At 50.3% G+C, this 23973-nt stretch overlaps 1 protein-coding gene across 1 annotated transcript in view; it reads left to right on the top strand.

Moving 5' to 3' along the window:
• MDGA1 (MAM domain containing glycosylphosphatidylinositol anchor 1) overlaps window positions 1-22426 on the top strand; it is a 240777-nt gene extending 218351 nt beyond the window's left edge. The window contains exons 16-18 of the mRNA XM_006126531.3: window positions 11419-11549; window positions 13622-13730; window positions 17131-22426. Coding sequence (XP_006126593.2) covers window positions 11419-11549; window positions 13622-13730; window positions 17131-17222 — 332 coding nt within the window. The 3' untranslated portion in view covers window positions 17223-22426. The remainder of the gene's footprint in view (window positions 1-11418; window positions 11550-13621; window positions 13731-17130) is intronic.
• Window positions 22427-23973: the final 1547 nt, after the last annotated feature.

Genomic DNA, 23973 nt, shown 5'->3' with positions numbered 1-23973 from the left:
GGGGCTGCCCAGCTGGAAAAGCAGAAGTTAGCAAGTTAGCCGAGACCCTAATATGCCGTAGTCCAGGTGACTTGTGAATAGTGCGGCAACGAGAAGCGCTGACATGGACTAGCCACCCCCTGCCCTGCTCCGCCCAGATTCCGCTTGCTGCTGCCCATGCTGCTGAGGAGCGCGCTAGCACGCATAGGTCTGCATGAGCGGGGAATCGCATCCCCAGCTCCACGGGTAAAAGCAGCCCACCGGGGAAGAGCCAACTCAAGTAGTACGTGCTACGCACCAGTGGCTGGTTATCTGGCCAGCTGCTCTGTACAGGATTTGGAAGCTGAGCTCCACTTTGGCTCTCTAGTGGTGACACTGGAGAGACATTTTAGACCCTGGAGAAAGGTGGCTGGCTGGGTAGCAAAATGCAGATCAGAACTGGAGTCTGGGATGCAAAGCTCCATGCTGGGGATCTTCTCAGGGATCCTACAGAAATTCCTGCCGAACCCCCTAGGACTGGGTGAGATCCAGCCCTGCCTAGCAGATAGAGCTGGGAGCCTGCCCCGCTCCCCCAGAATTCGCCGTATGTACCCTGAAAAGGGTGTTTTGAAATTATTTCCTCCTCCATGCCCATATGGTGCTGTAACTGAACACACAAGTCCCAGTGCCGATCGCTTTCCATTGTTGTTCATTGAAATAAGACTGAAGATGTCCCCTGGGATTCACCTACACTGGCTTGTGCTTACTGATCAGCGGCATGACAAATGAACTTAGTGCAGGGTTGGAGGAAACCATCCTAGGCACTAGAGGCAGGGGACGAGTTCTTGCTGGGCTGGGCTGTGTGGCTGTCGGTTTAGAAAGGATCTGGCCTCGGGGTCTGGATGCAGGTATCTGCCCCGGTTGAGAATTGCATACCATGTGTGTGCATTGGGGGTCTCCCCCGCTGGCCGGTTCTGCAGCAGAGAGTTCCTCTCTGGTGATACTCGGGGTGAAATGAAGGCAGCTGGGTTTATTTCAGTGTGCAATGTTCAGGAAGGCACATTTGAACTAAACAGACTCCCTGGGCCGTTTTGAATTACATGCTGGTTCTGTAGCACTGCAGATGAAAACATTGGCTCTTATCTGTCATTTTTGATGGTAAAATCAAATTTTTCCTTCCTGTACCATGATCAATCTGCCTATGACAGTTTGCACCTCTGGGTGTATATTTTATTTCACTAGGAGTCCATGCTAGGGCATTTGTCTTTACAAAAATTGATGAGTTTGATCCATCTGTTTAATTCGTCTACTGTTGTGGTGTCTAGGCACCAAATACAGTAATTAAGAGAAGTAGCTCCTGTTGTGTAGGAAGGGGCTCACTCCAGGGATTTGCCTGGGACCCCTCCCCTGCCCATCAGGTAGCTTGTAGGGTGGTGTGTTAGGTTGGAGAAAGTCCTTGTGACCTGTCATACGTGTGTGTGTGTGTGTGTGTGTGTGTGTGTGTGTGTGTGTGTGTGTGTGTGTGTGAGACTTCAATGGGAGCCATGCCAAGCCCTAAACTAAGTAATATCCTTTCCTCTCAGTCTCTAGAGTCAGAGTTCCAGTCTAGGGATTTCTGTCCAGCTGCCTAGCCTTCCCTCTTCCAGAAACAATGTCCCTCTAGAGCCTAGACCATTGATCAGGGATGTATGAGGAGTGTAAGGATGTTAAGGACTTGTCGACTAGTCGATTCCCCTCCCCCGCCCCTGCGCTGCCTCTATCAGATAGAGGCAGCAAAGGGGGGGGAAGGAAGGGATACTTCAAAGTGGCAGCGCCACATGGAGCCTGTACCGAGCTTCATGCAGCACTGCTGCTTTGAAATGCCGCCTTGGTAAGTTGAGCACCCAGCTCATCTGTGTGGTGCTGCCCCTTTGAAGTGCCACTGCGGTGTTTCAAAGTGGCAGTGCCACATGGAGCCCGGAGTCAGCTGGGGACTCCCCAGCTGATCCTGGGTTCCAGCGCAGCATTTTGAACCATGCAGAGCTGGGGGTCAGCTGTGGAGTCCCCCACCGATCCCAGGCTCTATGTGGGCGCTTCTACTTTGAAATGCACAGGAGCCCAATAGGGGGTCTTGTACATTTCAAAGGAGGAATGTGGAAGTGCCTATCGACTAGTCAAGTTGTTGATGGACATTCCATCGACTACTCGACTGGTAATTTACTCGATATTTAACATCCGTAGAGAAGTGTGGTCCATGAAGTAGCTAGGCCTTTGCCTCAGCAGAGGATGACAACTCAACCCTTGAAATTGACCTGGGCTGCATACAAGGCTGTTCGCTGTGGTGTATGGACAACAGTTACTTAGAATGGAAGTGCCTTCCCTTACTTGACTGTGGCATCTCTAAACGAATAATGGATATCATGGATAGGGCTCATGGTAGATCGGTGCCATACAATATTATATTATATTATATATATGCCAATTCATGGAAAGCCATGTTTAAGGAACAGGTCTATTAGCAATATCCAAAATACCATTCCATCAAGGTTGCAGGGCGACTGTGACCCTGGTTGACTAGGGATACTGTCTCCTGGTCAGGGGGACCAACCAAAATGCTGAGCCTCTGAGCAAGGTGACCTGGGCAGGGTGCTCCAGAAGGGACAGGACCTCGGGCAGAAGGGCAGGGCTGGAGACATTCAGCACTGCCTGGAGTATGCCATGCCATGGCTCCCCCACCAGCCAGCCCTCCGAGCTGCCTGGAGCACGCTACATGACAATTTAGAGTCTGGGGCTCTGGCCACAGCACTTGCTGCAGTAGTGGTAGCCGCTGGGAGTGCCAGACCTTTTTGTATCATCAGGCCCTGGAGCAGTTGCCCCTTTGACCTCACCTGTCAGTGGGCCTGGACCTGGTACATTCCGTACTAAAAGAATAGCAGCATGGCAAACCCAGGCCTGAGCCCGACTTCAGCTGATTGGAAGCATCTCCGGGGTGCTGGTGTGAAGCGGGGCCAATAAGGGACACCAAGTCCAGCCAGACACAGCCTGCCTGTGTCAGCACCTCAGCAGCACAGCAGCGAGAAGGAAGGGGAGCCTCAGCTCCTCATGACAATGAGATAACGGGGTGTATCGTAGCCCTTATGGCAAATGTAGGGGCAAAGACCTGAGTGACCTATGGGCTCCAAGCTTCGGACCCTTATCTTGGGGGAAGGAAGCATCTTCCACTGGCCAGGGCTAGAGGATGGTCCTGTTGAGAGAGGTAGAGAGCAGGTGCCATCTCCACAGACGCCTGCTGAGATACAGAGCAGTAGCGCAGGTTCCCGGAGCCCTTCCTCCTGCCACGTGGACGAATGCAAGTGCTTGAAGACTCAGTCAGTCCCGGTTGCTCCTTTATTTTCTGCATTGCTGAGCTATAAATAATCAAGTGTCCAGCTGAGAGAGTTGCAGGCTCTGCCCTCCTCTCTTGCCTTCCTCATCCCTGTCAAGGAGCGGAGCGCCAGGGGAGACTGACAGACTCATAAGCCCAAGTGACTGTTCTGAGAGCATCCAAGGGTGGGACCAAGCTGGTGACAGGAAGAGGGAATCTGCTGCCGAGGGAGATGTTTGATCTTTGTAAGTTGGTGTCCTGGCTCCCCTGTGCCATGTGAGAGAGGTGTGCTCGGGACCAAGGTACAATGGAGGCTGAGAGCACGGGGTCAGCTTGCGGGGGGGGGGGGGGGGGGATTTGCAATTAGACAGCCTGACCTTTTGGGAACTTGCCTCCCCCAAATCCTCCCCCCCTTTATCATTATCTGTTTACACAGGCTGATGCAGAGGGAGGAGAAAAGGACTTACTCAAGGTCCTGCAATGGATAAGAAGCAGAGCTGGGACTAGAACCCTGGAGTCCTGACTCCCTGTTCTTTAACCACTAGCCCCTGAACCCTCCCTCTCGTTTGTTTTGGCTGGGTTTTGAGTGGGGACTTTCTCGTTAAACATGGCAGTAAATATTAGTAGCTTAAAATTATCCCATTTAAAAATCCTTTGAGTCGAATCCTGTCGGTCTCACCAAGGAAGGCTCTTACTGACATCAGACAAAGTCCATGGGCATTTTGCATATGGTAGACTGCAGTATTATGCCCCTTAATTTGAGCCTATTTGATAAATGCCTCCTGTCATTCATTTCTTTGTACGGGAGTGCACACATCACCTCCCCCTACCACATCTTACAGACAGTGAGCCAGATTCTTCTTGATGAAGCTCCATTGCAAGTCCATGGATGTCAAATTGCAGCTGGGATGGAATTGGCCTGTGGTGTGGAGAGCGACATACACACACCTCCATACACCTGGGCATGTGCAACTCTATTTTCCCTTTGCATGTTTCTGCTCCATGACGACGCAGCCTACAATGAGACTGCACAGATTTGGACACTGCCAGGCTTTGCTCCTTCCTTCTGTCAGCTACTTAATTGGGTATTTTTAATCCCTGGCCAAACCCAACAAAGTTGCCTCTACCAGAAGCTGATTTTCTCAGGTTTGCCAAGGAGGGAACATTGCCAATTTAAAAACATGTTATCATTTACACTGCACTAGATATTGATTTAAAAAGTCATGGCAATAGCAAGAAGGGAAATCTGATCCTCTTACTCCAAGAACTCATACCTCTACCACCTGAGCAAATGGAAAATCTTCCCTGCTGGTTAGCAGGATAGAGCCTATGGCACACAGTTAAGGAGTTCTGATTGCGCACCACTGCCCTCTGTGGAAAGCATACACACTAGCCAGTTTGTGACCGTATATACCTATCACATGGGGTTAACTCATTCATGCTTGCAAAGTGCTATGAGATCCATATGTTATCCTCTGCCTATAGTCTGTGGTAGTGCTTTCCAACATGTAACTAGCAGTCAGTTGTGCCATTAGGTGGCTGAGTCTGCCCTCCATGAAATTGCTGGGTCTTGCCATGCAGAAGGGTCTTTGTCTGCAAAGAACTCTTAAGTCTGGTGTGAGTGATCCAACAGACAGGACTAGGGCTCGAGAGAGCTTGGAAGGAATCCCATCTATTAAAGAAGAAGTGAAACGAAGCGTTGAGCAAGCAGGATTCGGAGGCCATTGAGAGCCTGTAATTGGGTTTATTACACATATGTTGCTATACAAAACATCATTAGAGACAATGGAAGAGTAAATACCTCTTATTGTGGCACAGAGACAAATTACATTCCTATCAATTACAACTCAATGCAGCTTGATAGTATTTCTCTCCCTCCATCGCCAATATGATAGTTTTCCCCACTCCGTCTCTCACCTCTGAGTGGTAACTTTCTGCCACAGCATCATAATTGAGAACGCAAGCCTGCCGCTGATTGCTTTTCATTATCATTTATTTAAATGAGAAAAAGAGAGGCCTGTGTTTGTTCCCGGGATTATGAACAGTAATAGGTTCCTTTTGAGGGCTTTAGCTTGCTCCAGGGATTTGCCTGCTCTGAGCTTTGGGCTTGCTTTATGATCAGCTGTGTTAAAATAAACAGCTGTACCCAGGATGCTGTCAGAGGCATGGTTAAAGGAGAAAGGATTTTGTTTCCTTGCCGGGGTCAGGGTCTGTGGCCCTCTTAGGTTTACAGTTGGCTCTACAAAGCTGTGGTATATCTGCCCTCCTATATTCTATCTCAAGCCATTGCATCTATTGTAAGTTGCTCTCTTATTTACATCTCTGTTTATCTAACTTAGAATCTCAACTCCTTGGCTGCATCTAGACTGGCATGACTTTGCACAAAAGCAGCCACTTTTGCGCAAAGTCTTGCCGCCTGTCTACACTGGCCGCGAGTATTTGCGCAAGAACACTGACTTTGTAATATAGAAAATCAGTGGTTCTTGTGCAAATACTCCGACGCTCCCGCTCAGGGATAAGCCCTCTTGCGCAAGAGGGCCAGTGCAGACAGCCATGTTAATTTCTTGCGCAAGAAAGCTCAATGGCTAAAATGGCCATCGGAGCTTTCTTGCACAAGAAAGCGTCTACACTGGCACGGATGCTTTTGCGCAAAAGCAAATCTTTTGCGCAAAGGCACATGCCAGTATAGACGCTCTCTTGTGCAAATACTTTTAACAGAAAAACTTTTCCGTTAAAAGTATTTGTGCAAAATCATGCCAGTCTAGATGCAGCCCTTTTGAATTTCTGGGGTGATATTTTGATTCCAATCCCCAGACCTGATTGGTTGGAAGTTGGACCCAACTGTAATTTCTGGCCTCATCTGGATGCAGATGAAATGCCCTGGGAACAGCTGATCTCTTGAAATTTCCACCTTTTGGGAGGTGGAATATTTTAAGAACGTTTGTCCTGAGCTACAGTGTCATTCAATCTGAAACCACACCTCATCCCACAGCTAATCCGGGTCTGTGATGTGATTCCAAACACCACCTGGCTTCATGCTCCACTTCATTGAGCTAGAGGATTCAGTGTTATGCCTACAAGAAATGTGTCTCTCTCTACTCACTATGCTGTCCTTTTCTGAACTAGATTTCAACTCTGTTACTTTGCTTCTTTCCATCCATACTATAGATACATCATCCCTTTGGTCAGTATGTTAGGCTTGCTGTACGGCAACCCTTACTCACACACACATGGGCTATGTCCACACAGCACTGTTATTTCAGAATAGCTGATGTTATTCTGAAATAACATCATCTGTGTCCACACACAAGCAGTTATTTCGACATAATGCTGAAATAATGTTGAGTTGGAAGGCTGCTTACTCCTACTCCTGTAATCCTCATTATACGAGGAGTCAGGGAAGTTGGAGGAAGAGTGCTCTCTCTCGAAATAACTGCTGTGCAGACAGCGCCCAAAGCAGAAATAAGCTCTTTTGACTTAGGCTACGCAATTAGCCTTGCTCAAGTTGAGTCACTTATTTCGAGTTTAGCCCTGCTGTGTAGACATGCCCATAGTGTGTTGCCTAAAACTGCTATGGAAAACTCCACACTGCCGCTTATGCTGCTGTCATTCCCATCCCTGTTCCTTGGCTAACTGGCCAACCCATGCCAGCTGTTCCTAACTTTTGTTGCAGTTCCGCCAGAGTGAAGTTTCTATCCTATGGCAACTGAAATGAGACCTTTTCATCCTGCAAGCAGGTAACATTTAGCAGCATCCCCTTGGGTTACTGTATCTGGCATCCCAGCTGGTGCTCTTTTGTGTACATGCCACTCTTCTGAAATGCCAGCTCCGGGTTTAAAGATCCAGCAGACGGCATGGCTTACTCATGCCGTAATTGATTCCTCCTCACTTATTACTGGCCTTTATTTTCTTTGAAAAGATGAAATGATACAGGTAAATAAAATATCAAGATCACCCCATTGGAGGGAGTTACCAATGAGACTGGTGGTGCCCAGGGATTTCTTCTCTGATTCTCTGCCACTATGGACTCTGACCTGCTGCAGCACACTAGCAACAGACACCTGGCCTCCGCTTATCGGTGCATCACTAGCAGGTGTTTTGAGGAAAGGCCAAACAGTCAGCAGGGTGAAGGTGGGAGAATGAAGAGACAACAAAAACTGCCAGGAAGGATATGGATTTCTAAATGGGAAACTGTATGTGACTATAGAGGAAAACTAGGCGGGGGGATAGACCACAGGTACAGTTGCTTGGGAGTTTTTTGCTGAAAATTGCTGATTCAGCGAGACCAGCAATTTGTGAATCAGAATCAGGTTCAGTGAAGCACTCGACTCCACAAATGTTTGGTAACAAAATAATGTTGAGCTTGTTGAACCAGGAGAGGTTTTTTTGAGGGGCAGGGAGCTGAGTAGAAACAACTTTTTGTTTGGAAATATTAGTAAATCTACTCCTTGAAAATGGAACATATCAACATTGAAACCACCTTTCAATATGGTCTAAACATTTTGATTGACTCAAACTGATTTTTTTCCAGTTTTTCTGTTTCTGAAAATTTTTGAGATTTCATCTTTGCCTCCCAATCTGAGACTGGAAAATGTTTCAACATGTCAAAAATTCTCATGGGATGGGGAAAAGCCATCCTGCACTGGGTCCCAGGGAAGAAATAGAGCAGGCCTTGCCCCTCTCTGATGGCTGTGAGCTGAGGACTAGAGCCATGTCCCAGTTAGATTCTTCTCCTGCCTGGAGCCATTGGAAAGTCAGTACGATGAATACCCACTTGCTGAAACAAGGATCAAAAAGCATAATCTCCATTTCACAGATGGGGAAACAGAGGCACAGAAAGAGAGAGCGCAGAGCTAGTTTGTTGAAGATCACACAGCAGGTCAGAGAGGGATAGAGCTGGGAAGGGAACCCAGAGTCCTGATTCCCTGTCCTGTGCTGGCACCACCACGGTATCCTTCCTTACCCCAGAGACGTACAGTGCCTGCTGCTGGGGACTGTCCATCTGGACCTGTGGGGCAGTCTTTATAAACGACTGGCTGGACAGGCAGTCTGTCTTCTAGGAGAGGAACGTTTGGTCCCCTGACAGGCGTAAGGCATTTGTCTTGACCTGAGCCCATCTGAAGTATTTATCAGGGGGCTGGAGGGGGAAAGGAGAACTAGTAAAGATGGGAGAACAGGCCTGTATGCAAGAAGAGCGTGAACACACCACCCCCACACAGTCCTTCATGGCCCACCATGGGGCCGATTCTGGTCCCTTAGGGAAGGCTGGGGCAGTACATTGCCCAGCCTCCCTGCCCTGTGCTCTGGCCACTTGGGGAAGGTTTGGGGCTGACCTTCCCCCCCCCCTCCTCACCCAGGAGCGAGGCTGGGAGTGGGTCTGGGCTGCAGGGCAGGGGACAGCTATGAGCCCCTCCCACAGCTGGCACCCCCCCACACACTGAAATTCCTGTGTATGGGCCTGGAGAAGGCACCTCGTCACCAGAGCTGCCTGTGGTCATTGGCAAGGACTGTGAGGACTTCAGCTCATGGCGTTTGCTTTGAGAGGAATATCTTCAAGCGCATGAGGGCCATCAAGCTGGCTGGGATCTGTCTTCTCAGCCCTTTGTTCCTGATCTTCAAAAACACTGGGGCCTGGTCTGGGAAGAAAGAAACATCAGTGCCCTGCAGTCCCAGCAGAGGGCCCCTATGTGTATCACTCTCCCCACTGCCCCAGCAGAAGATGAGGGATGGGGTGGACAGAAGCCACCTCTGTCATTCCAGTAAAGCTTCACCACCCCCACCTGTCTTCCCAACTCAGGATTCAGGGTGGTTCACTGGAATGGAAGCTGTGCTTCTTTTTATAGACCAGGACCAATAATACCAGATGGTCCCATCTGGAGATTAGAGCCAAGGGGAGGTACTCCTATCATGAGGCATTTAAGCTAGCTGCACTTGGAGAGCATTATAGAAAACAAACCAGCACTGACTGGAAGCCCTCCTCAATCTTTCATTTCTATGACTCCAAGCCAATTAAGGAGCAGGCTGAAACCCTGTTGATTTCCAGGGGCTTCCATTCTTTTTGCCAAATCTGAAAGTGGCCCTACGAATCCATCAGAAGGCCATAGTCACCAAGGCCAGCGAGGCGAGGGGAGGGTCTGTTTCTCTCCAGGCAAACTCAGGGAGGCAGCCTGGGTGAGCAGTTAGAGCAGGGGGCTTTGATTGGCACACTTAGTTCTCTAACACCGATTTGGGCAAGTGACTGAGCTTTTCTATGGAGAGTGGAGCTAGTCCTACTGATCCACATTTGCAGGGGTGTTGTGAGGCTTTGCCAATGTTTGTGAAGTGCTCCAAGACCTTCACTTGGGAAGTGTGTATAATTAGTATTACCAGAGCTCTTTGGTGGACCTTGCTCCTTTTCCCTTGTTGCTGCAGACCAGCGGCCTGGAGTTGCCAGTAAGGGTATGCTCAGGATTGGTTTGGCTCTCAGCCAGGAGTTCAAAGCCTGTACCTAGTCGGCACCATTTTGCAAGCCAGCTGCTCATTTTGCCCTCTTTTTTTCCCGTGAGCACCAGAGTCCATTTACTGAACGATTTGTCCCACCACTGGCTGCTCAGCCAGGCTCTGGTGTGGCAGATCATAGTGTCTGTCACTGAGTGAAGTTAGAATAGAGGGTGGCTGCCTTTAATCCTCGCTCACTGGCAGCTTCATGCTAATTCTTCCCTCTCTACCTCTCACCTTCCCAGCTCTGGTGGCTGTAATTAGCTGCGCTCAACACAGTCTCATTGACATTGATCTATGGGGTTATTTAGTTCCTGCTTGGACCATCAATTCACCCTCCGGCCTCAATGAGATTCAGGATTCATTCTTCTTCCGTCAGAAATTCCTTCACTGGGAGTTTCAGAGACCAGTGGGCAGGGAGGACATAAAGACACCTGTGGCTCAAAGCTCCTGTTTGCTAGAGGCTCCACCAGTGCCTCCCTCATTCCTGGCTCTATTTTCTCATGGAGGAGAGACCGGGTCTTCACACTAGGCCAGCTGACTTCTCCAGAGATCCATGTGCTGTTTCACATGCCACTGTGGCTCATGGTGCCAAGCCAAGTGCAAAATAGCACCTGCAAGGAAAGGATCTACTCTCCCCTTTCCAACGATTTTTCTCTCTCGCATATTCTAATTCATCTCATTGGAATCCAAGAGGGAAAGTTAGGTTATCTGATCCATCTTGCCTCCTCACCAGTTCCGGATGAAACTCAAGGTGACCTTTGAATAATTGCAGACACAGAGCTTCCTTTCTTTCTCTTTTGGAAACTCATCCACTGTCTTCTGTCTCACCACCTTGAGAACTTTTTCTTGATGTTCTCCTTGTTGGTTTAAGGGCGTCACTCCTACAACCAGTCCCTTGGCCCTTCCCAAGCAATCCCTCTTCCCCATTAATGTGGACACTCTTTGGACATTTCTGACCAAACTCTCTCTCCCCTTCTTTTAGTATATGTCTACATGGCACCTGGGAACTCGCCTCCCAGACTAAACAGACAGATGTGCACTGTTGTGCTAAAAGCAGCAGTGTTGCCGCTGCAGCTCTGGTACCGGCTCAGTCTCTCAAGCCCACCCAACCTCGGGGGGGGCTGAGTGCAGGGGGAAGCTCATGTCTTTGTTGGAGCGGCAACTTTAAGTGCACTGGCTCAAGTCAAGCTTTCATGCGTCAGGATACCTGGGCTGGGAGCCTGCAGTGACGCTGTGCCCACCATAGTCCAACTGCAGAGTTACAGATATTCCATGCCTTTAGTCTTTGCTTTCAGCCAGCCACCCGAGTCCAAACATTTCATCATCTTTATTACACATCCCTGACCATCCTCCCACGTCAGTGCTGGGGCTGCCATGACTCTGTTCAAGTCCTACAGACCTCCCTGGTGCTCATCCCCTTCTGTCCTCTTCCTCTAGGAGCACAGTCTTGCCCAGGGTGGTCTCTGTGGCCCAGATCCTAAAAGGTATAGACCACTAGCCCATGTTGAAATCATTGGGCTGCTGTGTTTAGCCACTGATATAGGGTCCTGAATGTCCCGTTTCAGCTGGATTTTGGGGACACCTGCAAGCAGATGGAGCCTGACCCCTGCCTCCAGTGTCCAGTTTCTTTCTTGCAGGCTCCTTGAATCTTCTGGTCCGTGTGCGGAACAAACGGGCCATTGACACTCAAGTCTGGTCGCTCAGTGGGAACAGAGGAAACGAGTGGCAACAAGCACACGTCCCCATCAACCCTCCGGGACCCTTTCAGGTAAACAGGCACTAGAGCCTTGGGTGCATGCTATGCCTGGGGAGAGCCATCACCAGAACAGCCTTGCAGTTACACGTCCCCTACCAGAGCAAAGAGGGTGTGTAAAGTAGAGGGGAGGGCACAGGGCAGCTACCTGCTCTCAGAGCTAGGGGGAAGGTGCGTATTCAGAGTCACAGACAGTTTCAGGAAGGATGTGATGCCGCTGCAAACCTCCTGCCTACTTCTACATGCACCTGTGAGTTGTTGTAGGTTTGCCTAAAGCAGTGCTCTACTGGGCTGGTGTTGTAGGGTTGCTTCTTGGGTCTGTGTGCACTGATTTGTTGTGTAGACGTGAAGTGCCTATACTCGGCGGTGCTATTAAATAACGTAAGAATGTAGATACTCATGAGAATGCTATTCAGCAATGGCTGCTTAGTTATTGCAGTGATTATGAAAACTGCATTGTGCATATTCATTTGTGATATCTGCAGATGCTTAGGCGTAGTATGCAGTACTCATTAAGTTGGTACCGTAGCATCACAGCCTGGGCACACATGGGGGTTTCTAGGGTTTCTTGTGGATAGGGTTGCCAGATGCTTTTACAAAAAATCCCGAACATGGCATGAAAAAAATTGGTTGTGCAAAAAAAAAAAAAAAAAAAAAAAAACGGGGGACCAACCAAAGTTGGGGAGCAAAAAAATAAATTAAAAAAAGTCGCTGAGCCTTTAAAAATCTCCTCATCTCCTCACTCCCCCCACCAGACGCCTTCCATCCAAGAAAAACAGAAAATACCAGACATTTTTACATGAATGGAATTTTCTGGGTTTTTTAACCATGAATAATAGACAGTCCGGGTGAAAACCAGACACCGGGCAATCCTACTTGTGGCTCCTGGGCTACACAGATATTATGTGGATGAGTGTTTTAGAAGCAGCCAGTTATTGCACAGATGCTGGTAGTTGCTAAGTTTGTAGGATTGCTTACACTGGCGTGTTACTTTCTTATAGGATGACCCTTGAGGGTTGCATCAGACACAAATTTGTCTGAAAAAATTTGTCCAAGTGGGTAGGGTTGGGAATTGGTTTTTGTGGGTGTGAGCTGACTAACAGGTTGGGGTGAGCCCATACGGAGATGAGCAGAGGGTTTAGCACCATGGGTGAAGGTGCTCTCCCTAGAGAGTTGCCCACACCCTTTTTTCATGCCCCAAACAGCCTCTGTCTGCCTGAGTCTGAGTGCAGCATGGTGTTGGTGCAAGCAGGGAGTGTGTGCTCTCTCCAGGGATGATTGTGGCCATGCGGGGCTGGGGGGAGAAGGGACAGACCCAAAGCTGGGATTTACCCCTCTCCTCAGCGAGTGAGAGTGGCACTGAGTGTGTCCCCCTCCTGCCAGCAAGTAGTGATTGAGTCTCTGCCCCTGGGCTGCAGGCAGAGTTTGGTAACCATGGGAACAGAAGAGGGAGCTCAGGCTGATGAATGTCAAGCTGCGAGAGGGAAGAAGCCAGTCTCTCCATGATTCCGGAGCAGGGTGGGAGGCACAGGGAGGGGAGCCCTACAGCCGCCAAAGGGAGATGCTGGAGATGCCCCAGAAGTGGAGTGGGAATCGCTCTCTCCTGTCTGTGGGGAGCAGGGACTGCCCCAGTTCAACTTACTCCCGCCCCAGGGCTTTGGTGATGCTAGGTCCCTCACTGGCCTGCTCAAAGGCACCAAGGAGAGTGCCCCTCTCACAGTGCAGGGTGTCAGGTCACAACAAGCACAAGGAATCACATTCTGAGGCAACCAGGGTTGGGCTGGGGGTTGGAGAGGGAGAAGGGCTCATGGGGAAAAGCTATGAGGCAGTGACCAGAGAGCTGGGAGAGCAATAGTCTGCTTAGGGGGCTCATCCAGAGGGGTAGCCAGGCGGCTGTATGGAACAGAGATGGTTTGGGAGGGAGGAGGTGACCAGTGAGCTGCAGGAGCTGGGATCCTGGCGTGGGGGAGAGCCTGTGCTGGGCAGATGGACTCTGTGGATGTGGCATGCTGTATACGTGGCCTGTCAGTGAGGCCATTCCCCTGCCTTGGGGCAGTCCCTTCTCTGACCAGTCTCCCTGTCCACAGATCATCTTTGAAGGCGTCCGTGGCACAAGCTACGAGGGGGACATTGCCATTGATGATGTCACCTTGAAAAAGGGAGACTGCCCAAGGAAGCCATTCGGCACAAATAAAGGTGAGTGCGTGAGCCGGCTTGGAAGTGCCTGTGGGTGGGCACCTGGCGGGGCTGCTAGAGGAAGAATGTGAAATGGGTGTCTGTGGGATCTGAGGCTTTGGTAGGAGCATGTATCCACGAAAAGAGAGAGAACGTGTGTGGATAGAAGTATCCGGGGTGTGTAGCTGAGTGTTAATGGGATGTTTGTGTCTGTGGTATTTATACATCTGTGTTGCTTTGTGTGTGTGGGTTGGCATGTGCACTGGGGAGGCGATTGCTTGTTGGTTGTCTGCAGGGTCTGTCTGAGTGTTTGAGTTGGATGCCGCTGGGCTCTGTGGAGGTCGTATTGAGCGGGTGGTGTGTAGGGAAGTGTTGAATGTCTGTGGGATGTGTAGAGGAGGGTCGAGTTGGAGGGCATGGAGGGATGCAGTGGGTGTTAGGGGGAAGGGTTTGACTTACTGTATAATGACACATTATTAAAGCAAAGCCTTTCCACAGGAAAGAGGAGTGTTTAGCTGCACGGTCAGGTAAAACAGGGACATTGCCTGCTTAGAACAGGGAACACCCAGGGTCAACCAGACACTGCTGTTAGGTTGCTCCAGAACCTTCACCCCACGAACTGGCAACTAACAGCCCAGGGTCAACATGACCTTAAAGCAGGGGCTGGCAACCTATGGCTCACGAGCCATATAGCTCTCTAGAGAGCCAGGTACGGCTCTTCTGGAGCCCCAGCTCAGCTCCCCCTTGCTCTCCCCGCAGCAGGGAGCTTGCACTGGTGCTACAACTTTACAGCTCCCCACAAGACCGGAGCATCAGCGCTGGCTTCCTGTGGGAGGGACAGGGGAAGAAAGTCCCGAGGCTCCATGTTGGATACGACGTGTGGGAAACAAGTGGAGCAAAACATGTCTCGGTTTCGCTGCTCTCTTCCTTCCCTCCGCATGCGGGAAACAAGCAGCCAAAATGGCTCCATGTGCACCGCCCTTTCTTAGAGTGACCGTATTTGAACTTTCACAAAAGAGGACACCCCTGAGGGGGAGTGCATCTGTATCAGTATCTACCAACTCACCTGGTATTCATGTGTTAACACATTACAGTTAACACATACCAGGTGAGTTGGTAGATACTGATACAGATACACTCCCCCTCAGGGGTGTACTCTTTTGTGAAAGTTCATATATGGTCACCCTGCCTTTTTAATCCCTCTGGGAAACACTTCCCTGGAGGCTTCCCCTGTGAATCCTGCCTGGAGGCTTCTGGGGAATGGGAGCGGCAAGTGTGTTACACGATGCCTGCCATGCAGAGTGCAAACAAGTCAGTGTCCCCCCACCCCCTCGCTCAACCCCCCCCTCCCAGCCAGACAGCCCCTGCCCCCTGGCCAAAATCCCCCCTACCCCCCAGCCCCTTGGCCAGAATCCCTCCCTGCCCCCTGGCCAGAATCGCCCCGGCCTCTGGCCAGGCAGCCAGCTTCCTGCCCCCTTGCCAGGCACCCTGCCCACAGCCAACTCCTGCCACATGCCAGCAGCCTGCCCCTTGGCCAGACCTTGCACCATCACCCCCTCCCCTCCTACACTCTACCTCCTCCCGCCCAGATCCTGCACTCTCATCCTTAACCCAGTCACTGGTAGCCCTGTCCCGCACAAGTAACCCCTCATTTTTGGCCCCACCTCAGAGCCTAGGTGGGTCCACAAAATCCACTAACCCCAGAACCCCAGAAGAATAAATCTGTCCTGAAGCCTTGATCCTCACTGCTGCCATAAACCAAGGTAACGTTGAGACCTTTTGTGTTGGACATAATATTTTACTTTATTTAAAAATGAAGCCTGGCCAACAAGCCCCCAATAGGGGCCCAGCCCCCGTCTGGCCACAGCCTCATAACACTCCTGCATCCCACCACACACACCAATCCTGAGTCCATCATACACCTGAACCCCCTAACCTGAGCCCCTCATATCCTCACATCCCCAGACTCCTGCACCCCCACATTCCCAGATCCCTCCAATAACACTCCTGTACCCCCACACACACCAACCTTGTGCCCCGAGTCCATCGTACACCCAATTTCCTGCCCTGAGCCCCTCATACATCCCAACCCAGACTTCTGCAACCGCACATCATCAGCCCCCTGCAATAAAATTGACAGCCTGAACGTGCGCATGAAGCTGGATTTGACTAGTTATGATGTAAACTTCCAAGAAATGTGCAAAAAGATGCAGCAGCAGAAATCCCATTAAATGAAGTCTGTGAGTACGTTTCCTTTGTGCTATTATTAATCATTATGTCATTTATCAATAATATTAAGTTGTCTATTTTCAGTCATGCAAATGGACATTCTTATATGGCTCTTTGTGGACTGCTTGTTCTGAATTCTGATGTAGTTTGGCTCTTTCGTTTGAAAAGGTTGCTGATCCCTGCCTTAAAGCATGAAGCAGAGTCCATATGGGTTGTATTGCTGGACCTGCTCACTGGTCAGAAGCCCTCAGCTGGGCACTGAACTCTATTAATATGCCAAAGACTTGGCCAGGGTATTGGGCAGTTGCAGGGTCACCATTTCTGGAGAGGTTTCTTAGGCATCACCAGTCCTGTACCAGCAGAGCCCATGAACACTAGTCATTTGAGCAGCCTTGGGAAGAGGGTAGATCTTCTTTGAGCCTTTAAGGCTCAGCTCACCCAAGAATCCTAGAATTTCGAGATCAGACAGAAGTAGTTATACTGGGGCCTGTTTAGTCCACCTCTGAAGCCCAGGCAGGACCAGTCTTGATAGTGTATGCTGCAGCTGTATGTTTGCTCTCATTGTAAATGCCTTTAGCAATGCCCCTTTTGCCTAGGGAGACAATTCCCCTAACGAATTTTACAGCCATGACATATGTTCTGATATTCAACCATTGTCCTTGCTTTTATTTCATCATAAAGGAAATACGGCCTTCAGATATTTATGTAGGTGGATTTCACAACACCCTTCGGTCAATGTTTTGGCAGGAAAGACAAATTTAGTTCTTTCATCTTCATTCGGAAGTAAACTCCTCTGTCCCCATGATCGTTTGTGGTTCTCTTTTCTAAGCCTCCCCAGTTGGCCAATATCTTCTGGATATAAAGAGGGACCCTTCCCTCTTGGTTGTGGGAACGTGCAGCCATGAACCAAAGTGCTGTTTGATACCACATAGCACTGGGGGAGAGGGACATTGGTTTTTTTTCTTTGACTTTTGTCCTGAGAATAAATGCTGGGTTCCCATGAGCTTATTCCCAGCCACTGCCTCCACTGGATCCCCACGGGGGGAAGAAAGAGGATGGAAATGCAGGTAACCAGTGTATGTGGAATTTGCAGCACCCTGTGGTGCCAGCTGGAACTGATATTGGTTGACTTGCTCTATAGGGCTTGGCTGTTTCCCTAACTAATCTCTCTCTTTCTCTCTCTGACCGGCAGCGGTCGCCCTTCCAGGGAACGGCGCCCCAGTCCTGCACAGCTCCTCCTTTGGTGGACCACTGACTTTTTTCCTTTATGTGCTGCTCAGATGATGGCAAGTGAGAGCTCCTGTCTTCTGACCAAGACATTCCTGCTCCTTTCTTACTCAGCCACCTCTGCTCCTCTTCCTCCCCCTCCTTACTGGCACACCAAAGTGTCCATATGTTACCAAAGACTGACAAGCATGGCCACGCAAAGGGATCCAGCTCAGAACCTGGAGGATTTCTCAAGAAAGTTATAATGTCTAAAAAATTAAAATACAAACCGAAAATGCAAGAGAGAGAGGGAGAGAGAGGCAGAAAATCACAAAAGAAGGAATGACGGAAAATGGAAGGACAAAAATGTAGAGAACGAATGAAGGACGAAACTCCCCCTCCGCGTGTTTCCTTGGGAACATCGGACAGGACTTCCTCAGGGAAGCAGGAACTTTGTTTTAAACAAAAATATATATATATAAATATATATATATAAAAGCACAAATTTCTACCAGAACTGTTACCTTCTTTACTGCAGAGCTCACAGCTTAGGAGACAGCACCGCAGCACTCCTCTTTTGGCTCCTTGTGTTCCACCTGTATCCTGCTGTCTCTGGCTACCGTGTACCACCTGCAGTGCCCCTGCGGTAACCTCCCACAGGCCTTCACACAGAACAGCTAACCTCCTGTGTGCTGGTGGCCAAAGGCTCCCGCTCCATGCTGCATGTGCTTCAGTGTCTCCATCCACATCTTCCAGACTTCCATGCATTTAATTGTCTACGTGTGATTTGCTTTCATCCATGCCACACTCCTTCTCCCATGCCCTGTGCCTTCTCCCTGGCTCCAGCCCAAAGAAGACCACAGCAGAGTGAACCCATCATCTGGATTGTCCTGAGTGGTGGAAAAACCCCGGGTGGAGCCAACTGCGGCACTGACCACCGAGCACTCCCAGGTGGTTCTTTGCATCTCTCACTTCCCCCCACCGGGAGCACAAACCGGGAGGATGGAGCTGAGGTTGCGGACAAAGCTTCTCAGCGGGATGGAATTAGCAGGGCAGCGGCGTGCAGACAGCACTTGTCTGCCAGTGGACATTGGAACAGGAGCTGCAGCCGCCTTGGGGCCAGGATTTCCTCTCAGCATTTTTCGGTTAGCTACCTTATTTCTGTCTTCATTCCATCATGAGCCTTCCCTGCCCCAGGCCCATATTTCCTTTCAGACTGTGGGGAGGCATGAATCTGTGCCCGTCGCACCTCCCCACCCCCCACCGCACGCCTCTCCTAGGCTGCACTCTGAACAAATGTGACGTTGCAGCGGCTGCCTCAAACTCCGAGGATTGGTGGTAACCATGACGTATTAGCCACAGGGGAGGTGCCGAGTGGCAGTTGTGTTCTCTTTGCCAGAGTTAGTCTCAGGAGCTGAATGGGGCCTGAAGCTCCTGGGTGACTGGGCACAGCAGGTGGCTGGATCTCAAAGAGAGGACCGTTCTGATTGTTACGTCTGGTGGCTGCTGCGGAAGAGGCTGCAGATGGGGGAAAGTTGGGATTTCATCTTCATGGAGTTGATGCGACCACCATGAAGGGATAAAGCCAATGTCTCAGGAGAATTGCCTTTTGGCTCTGCCCCTGTGCCAGCCAGATCCGTCCTGCTCACTACTGCAGCCCTGGCTTGGCCTGGGAATAATGTAGCGTGTACGCATCTGCTGCCCCACGCAAACCGGAGGAGCAAGGTCTCCCACAGACTAGCCAAGTGGGAGCCATCCTGACCCTGCCGCAGCTGGAAACAGCTCTCGGCCTATTTTGTTCTCACGCCTCCCTCCGAAGAATAATGTTCGCTGCACCCGTGTTGGAGCTCTCAGGGAGATGGTTAGGCAACACTCTTTCCTCTGAGGCACAGTCGGCATGCTACACCAGGGCACAGCAGAGGCACGCTGACCTGTCCCAGCTGTACAATCCCCAGCACACATGCTCCCACCCTGGCATTGCTGATGACTCTATGACAAATCTAGACTTCTCTGGATTTAGCATGTAGCTAAATCAACTCAGTGCGTCACCTGCCCGAAGCCTTCTGGAGGGTCTGGCTTTCCCAAATGCCTGAGGCATGTGTGTGGCTGTCCAAGAGCGCCATCTTCCAGTGCTGGATTCAACTGCTCACTCCCAGCCTCGGGAAGCTGGCCTCATGAGTCATTCTGCAGTGACCCTCCCGGACAGTGTAAGGGCTGTGCGGAGGGGCTCCAAAAGGGGTCTCGTCCTCAGCCAAAAAAAGGGTTCTAGCATGTTGGGCTGAGGAGATCCTTCACGGAGGACTCCCCAAAAGGTATCGAAGGGTCCAGCCAAGGGTTTTCAAAGCTCCAGTCTCTCTATGGCTAATGAATGATTTTCCTGCTCTCCAGGAATGAGGACTGTGCCCCCCTCCACCTCCTGGGCCCCGGGCTTAGTTTCACTGAACATCTGTCGGGAACAGGGTATTATATACCATTGGCCAGGGACTGCAGTGGGGCCCTGGCATGGTGACCTTCTCCTATTCGTTTCCAGCAGACATCTGGCATGCAATCCACCAGCTTGTTACAAAGCCTCCTTCAATTCTATGCTCTCTCCAGGAAGCAGCTCCCTTTCCTCCTTGTTTGCTGTAGGCTAGGAGTCATTGTATGCTTTCCAGGGGGTCTGATCTACTCTTGGAGCCGAGCTGGTGCTTTCCACAGGCAGCTCAAGGCCCTGGGTCTTGTGCTGTCTTGTGATTTGGGTCAGCTGCAGAAGTTCCCTAGTGTGTTGCTTTTTGGAGTAGGCCTGGTGGAGATCTGGGGTATGTTCTCTTCTGAAGGATCTATCTGCGAGAGCCCATATTTCCCTCTAGATGTAGGGGTGGAGAAGAGGTGGGTCATGAGTTTGCACCTTTTGGATGTTTTGGGAATGTGGGGTGAGCTCTTAGGAGCATACCTTCCCCTGAGGAGAAACAGGAGCTGTGCTGCAGAGCTGGCAAGGGAGGGGGAGGAGAGGGATCAAAGTCTTGAACAAGAATTAGCCTTGAGCAGATGCAGAAGAAGATGGACTGGTTCTAAAAAGGGAAACCTGTCACCTCTACAGGCCTACTCTGCCGCTGCGTGTGGCCCATACCCCTCACATACAGGGCCATGGAGCCATCCCCAGTGCCAGGGTCACAATCCCGTCCAGGAGCCTGGAGAGCAGAGGGGATTCCCCTTGAGTCAGAGCATTTGCCTTCTCTAGCCATTGGGCTCAAATGTTTCCTGCTTTTTGGCCCATTTGCCCTTGTATCAATCTCAGGGAGCCCCTGTTCACCCCTCCCTTCCTAGATTCCCTTTCCCTTTATCTGTGGCTTGAAAGCAGCTGGTGGTGTGTTTTTTGGGAGATTCATTAACCCGAGTGCCTCAGCTTGTCGGCTGTATTAAGGATGAAAGGAAGGAATTCATTGCGCTGTCAGCAGGGCTGAGTGTGTGTAGCAGAGGAAGGAAACAGTTCAGCAGCAAGGGCGCCTAGCTTCAGGGGCCTTGGAGGCTGCACTTGTGGGAGAGTCTTGTTATTCCCAAGAGATCTGGCCACCTGGGACTGAGTCCTCACAAGCTAAGCTGGGTTATGTGATATTAAATAGAGGGGAGACCCCCCCCCAAGGGAACTCCAGGTCTTAAAATTTGTGGCGAGGAGTCTATGCCAACCCCAGCCTCGCTCTGTGCTTTCAGGGAGGGGGGGTCTAAAACTCTGCTCAGCACCCCTGGTCATTAAAGATCTCCTGGCACTTTGCAGTGGTGTTAGCTCCAGTGTCCGAGCCAAACTACAATCCTTATGTTTAATTACTGAGTGCTTCCTTCAGTTTCTGAGGTGGTTTCAGTTGGATACATTATCCTTCATTTCCTGACCTTTACTATTCTTGTGTGACCATCAAGTCGCTGCTTTGTTCCTGCCTGCGATGGCTGCGTTTCTGCTTATCACTAGTGATCATTTGGAAAGTCCTGTGGGAGAGACAGTGCTGTAGCTGTGTAAGTGACTGTGTTTATTTACAGGGACATCTTTAGTAGATAACTGTAGAGAGGCAGCAGTGAAATTGCTATGTGGGTGTAATCCAATGTATATTCAGCCCTTTGTTGTCAGTACACGAAAGGAAATAGGAATGTGCATGCGTGCACAGGCAGAGAGTTCAGGTACCAGATGTCGTGAGTGAGACTGGATAGTTAAGCTTGCAACAGAATTTTGATTTGAAACCTCTGAGTTTGCTCATTGCATCCTGGAAAAAAAATTCTTTTTTATTATAATTTTCCACATTTGAGTAACAGACCCAGTCACAGATCATCACCCTAGGATTTTTAGCTATGCAAGAGTTCACCATCACGGCTTTAAGTACAGGTGCAACTCCTTCCGCTGGTGCAGTAGTAGACTTTTATCCTTTTATGTAATTCAGTCACTAGAGCAACAAAACTAGTAAGTTATGTTTGATTTTAGGTCACAAACAAGTGTGTTGGAAAGTCAGGAAAAAAATGTTTCTAACCACTTTGGAATGAAAAGCAGCAGGAAAAGAAATACGTATTTTTTGCATTATTTAAAAAGCTATTCAGACTTCAGTTGTTTTTGAATTAACAATTAAAGTTTAAAACATTATGTTTGACCTGTTTGCAAATCTTCCTCTCTGTTGTCTCATAACACACCAGCTGAGTATCAGCCTTCCAAAACTGTTACCACTGGGGAAGCAGTTTTTTTCTGAGGAGGCGGGGAGAGGGAAGTGGGGAAGAAGTACTGTAAAATGTTTGTTCACAGGTTTAGCCTGGTGCATTTCATGGCAGTTTTGTAAGGATGATTGATGGTGTGTATATGTATTAATAACCAGGCTACAAATGGCATTTAATTCTCAGCTACTATTCAAGGCAACTGAAATTTAACTTCTTAGTATATTAGGCCCTTTGGGCAAATGCTGCTCAGTATCTGTGAGAGAGCAGTCACTGTAGTTCACCTTCGACGCTGGCCCATTTCTAGGCCCTGCAAGCCAGCAGATTGGACTTCCTTGGTCTGGCATGCTTGGGACCTCTCTGGTCCCGAATGAGGGAATATGCCAGAGCAGGGGAGGTCCCCAGCCACTAGCCTCCCAGCCCATCACCACTCCCTGCTGCTGGCTCCTTCTGGCTCATGCCCAACCCTGCTGTTTCTGGGCTCAAGCTCCAGTTCCAGTCCCAGCCCCCTTGTTTGCCAGGGCCGGGGCTCCCTGGCTGCTGCCACTGGGGCTGGAGCTCCCCACCACACCATCCACTTCCCCTCTTATGGTACTCCCGGCCAAGTTTCTGGCCCCCCCCCCCCCCCCCCCCGCCACTACTGCCACCGCTCTCTTGCCACCAGTCCTCCCTGTCCTCCAGGAGAATCTGTGGTCCAGAGGCCTGGTTTAGGGAGGTATGGCCTGTGTTGGGAAGGCTGCTATCCCTCTGGACTTGTGTCCTGTGCTTCTCAGCCAGCAGAGGGGATGGTCTCTGGGGTTTATGGACACAGTTCTGTTCTGAGATGTCCAGTTGGGTGTTGCCATATAACTAGAAGATCCACCACTGAGCACAGTCTCCCTGCAGTGAATCATCCCTGTTTTCAGTCATTGGCTGGGGCCAATTGCTAGTGCCTTTTTCTCCCACACTTCCAGCAAAATTGAGGCAGACAGTTGGGCCTGCACTGGGGAAAGGCGCCACTTTGGGCTGCTCTGAGTGACCCCCTGTGCAGAGTGGCATTGACAGAGTCAAAGTAGGAGCTCCCAGGTCCTTGATAGAGGGGCATGAGTGGATCTCTGCCTTGCCCTACTCAAGGAGAGGGGCTTCTGCCTTAGCTATTATGTATTAGTTGCATTTCTGTCACCCTGAGGAGCCACAGCCATGGAGCAGGAGCCCATGGCACTAGGCGCTGTGCAAACAAATAACAAAAAGATTGTTCCTGCCTAGAGAGTTTGCAATCGGTGTATTGGACACAGGACGATGGCTACAGGCAGCTGGCTTTTTGCTGGTGTGGTGTGCTTAAGCTTTAGAGGTCCCAGATTCAGTGCTGCCCACAGACAACTGGGCTCTGTCGCCATTACATCAGTATTTCAATAGTAAGTGAGAGAGGACTGATAGGGTGGCGCAGGTCAGGAATGGCCTGGAAAGGGAAAACAGGCAGCTTATGTTTGACACACTAGGGGAGGGGGAGCCAGGGGAGGGATGCAAAGGGGTGACATAGCCAAAGGGATGGGCTCAGGAAATTGTCTTTGCAGCTACGGGCCGTGCAAGCCAGCAGTTGTCAAGACCCAAGAGAAGGATACTGCAGTAACTGAGGTGCCAAAGGATGAGAGCTGAGAGCAGGTGGATAGGAAAGGCTGCAGCTGTTGTGCAGAGAGAACCGCGAGACTGGGCCTTAGCTTGGCTGTGAGAATCTGGAGAGTGGTCTGAGTTAAAGATGCCCCTCACCCCCAATAGCAGGCAGAGTGATGGTGCTGTCCCCAGCCATCAGAAAAGAAAGAGCCAGCAGAGCACGGGGTGTTGTTGTGGGGAGAATGTAGCGGCGTGTGGTACACACGTTGAGCTGCAGTTGGGGGCTAGACACCCATGGTGAGATGCGTGAGAGACGGACCAAGATTTCTGCATGGCCAAAAGATCATAGATCTGTGAGTTTTCCATATGGAGACAGCAGTTGGACAGTATTTGCTCACCCAGAGCTAAACAGGGAGCTCACAGTGGTGTTCTTTTGATGCCCTTTGTATGCTGCAGCCCTGCCAATGAGGCACACCCATCTTGCCCCCAGATATGCTGCAGCATCCCGTGCCTCTAGCGCCAGAGAAGGGACGGGGCATGCCAGTGCCTCTCAGAAGCATGGAGCATGATG

Source organism: Pelodiscus sinensis, chromosome 3 (assembly GCF_049634645.1).
Source record: "Pelodiscus sinensis isolate JC-2024 chromosome 3, ASM4963464v1, whole genome shotgun sequence".
In the NCBI taxonomy this organism is placed as follows: domain Eukaryota; kingdom Metazoa; phylum Chordata; order Testudines; family Trionychidae; genus Pelodiscus; species Pelodiscus sinensis.
The sequence above is the reverse complement of the archived record's forward strand: the minus strand, read 5'-3'. Positions and strand labels throughout refer to the sequence as shown.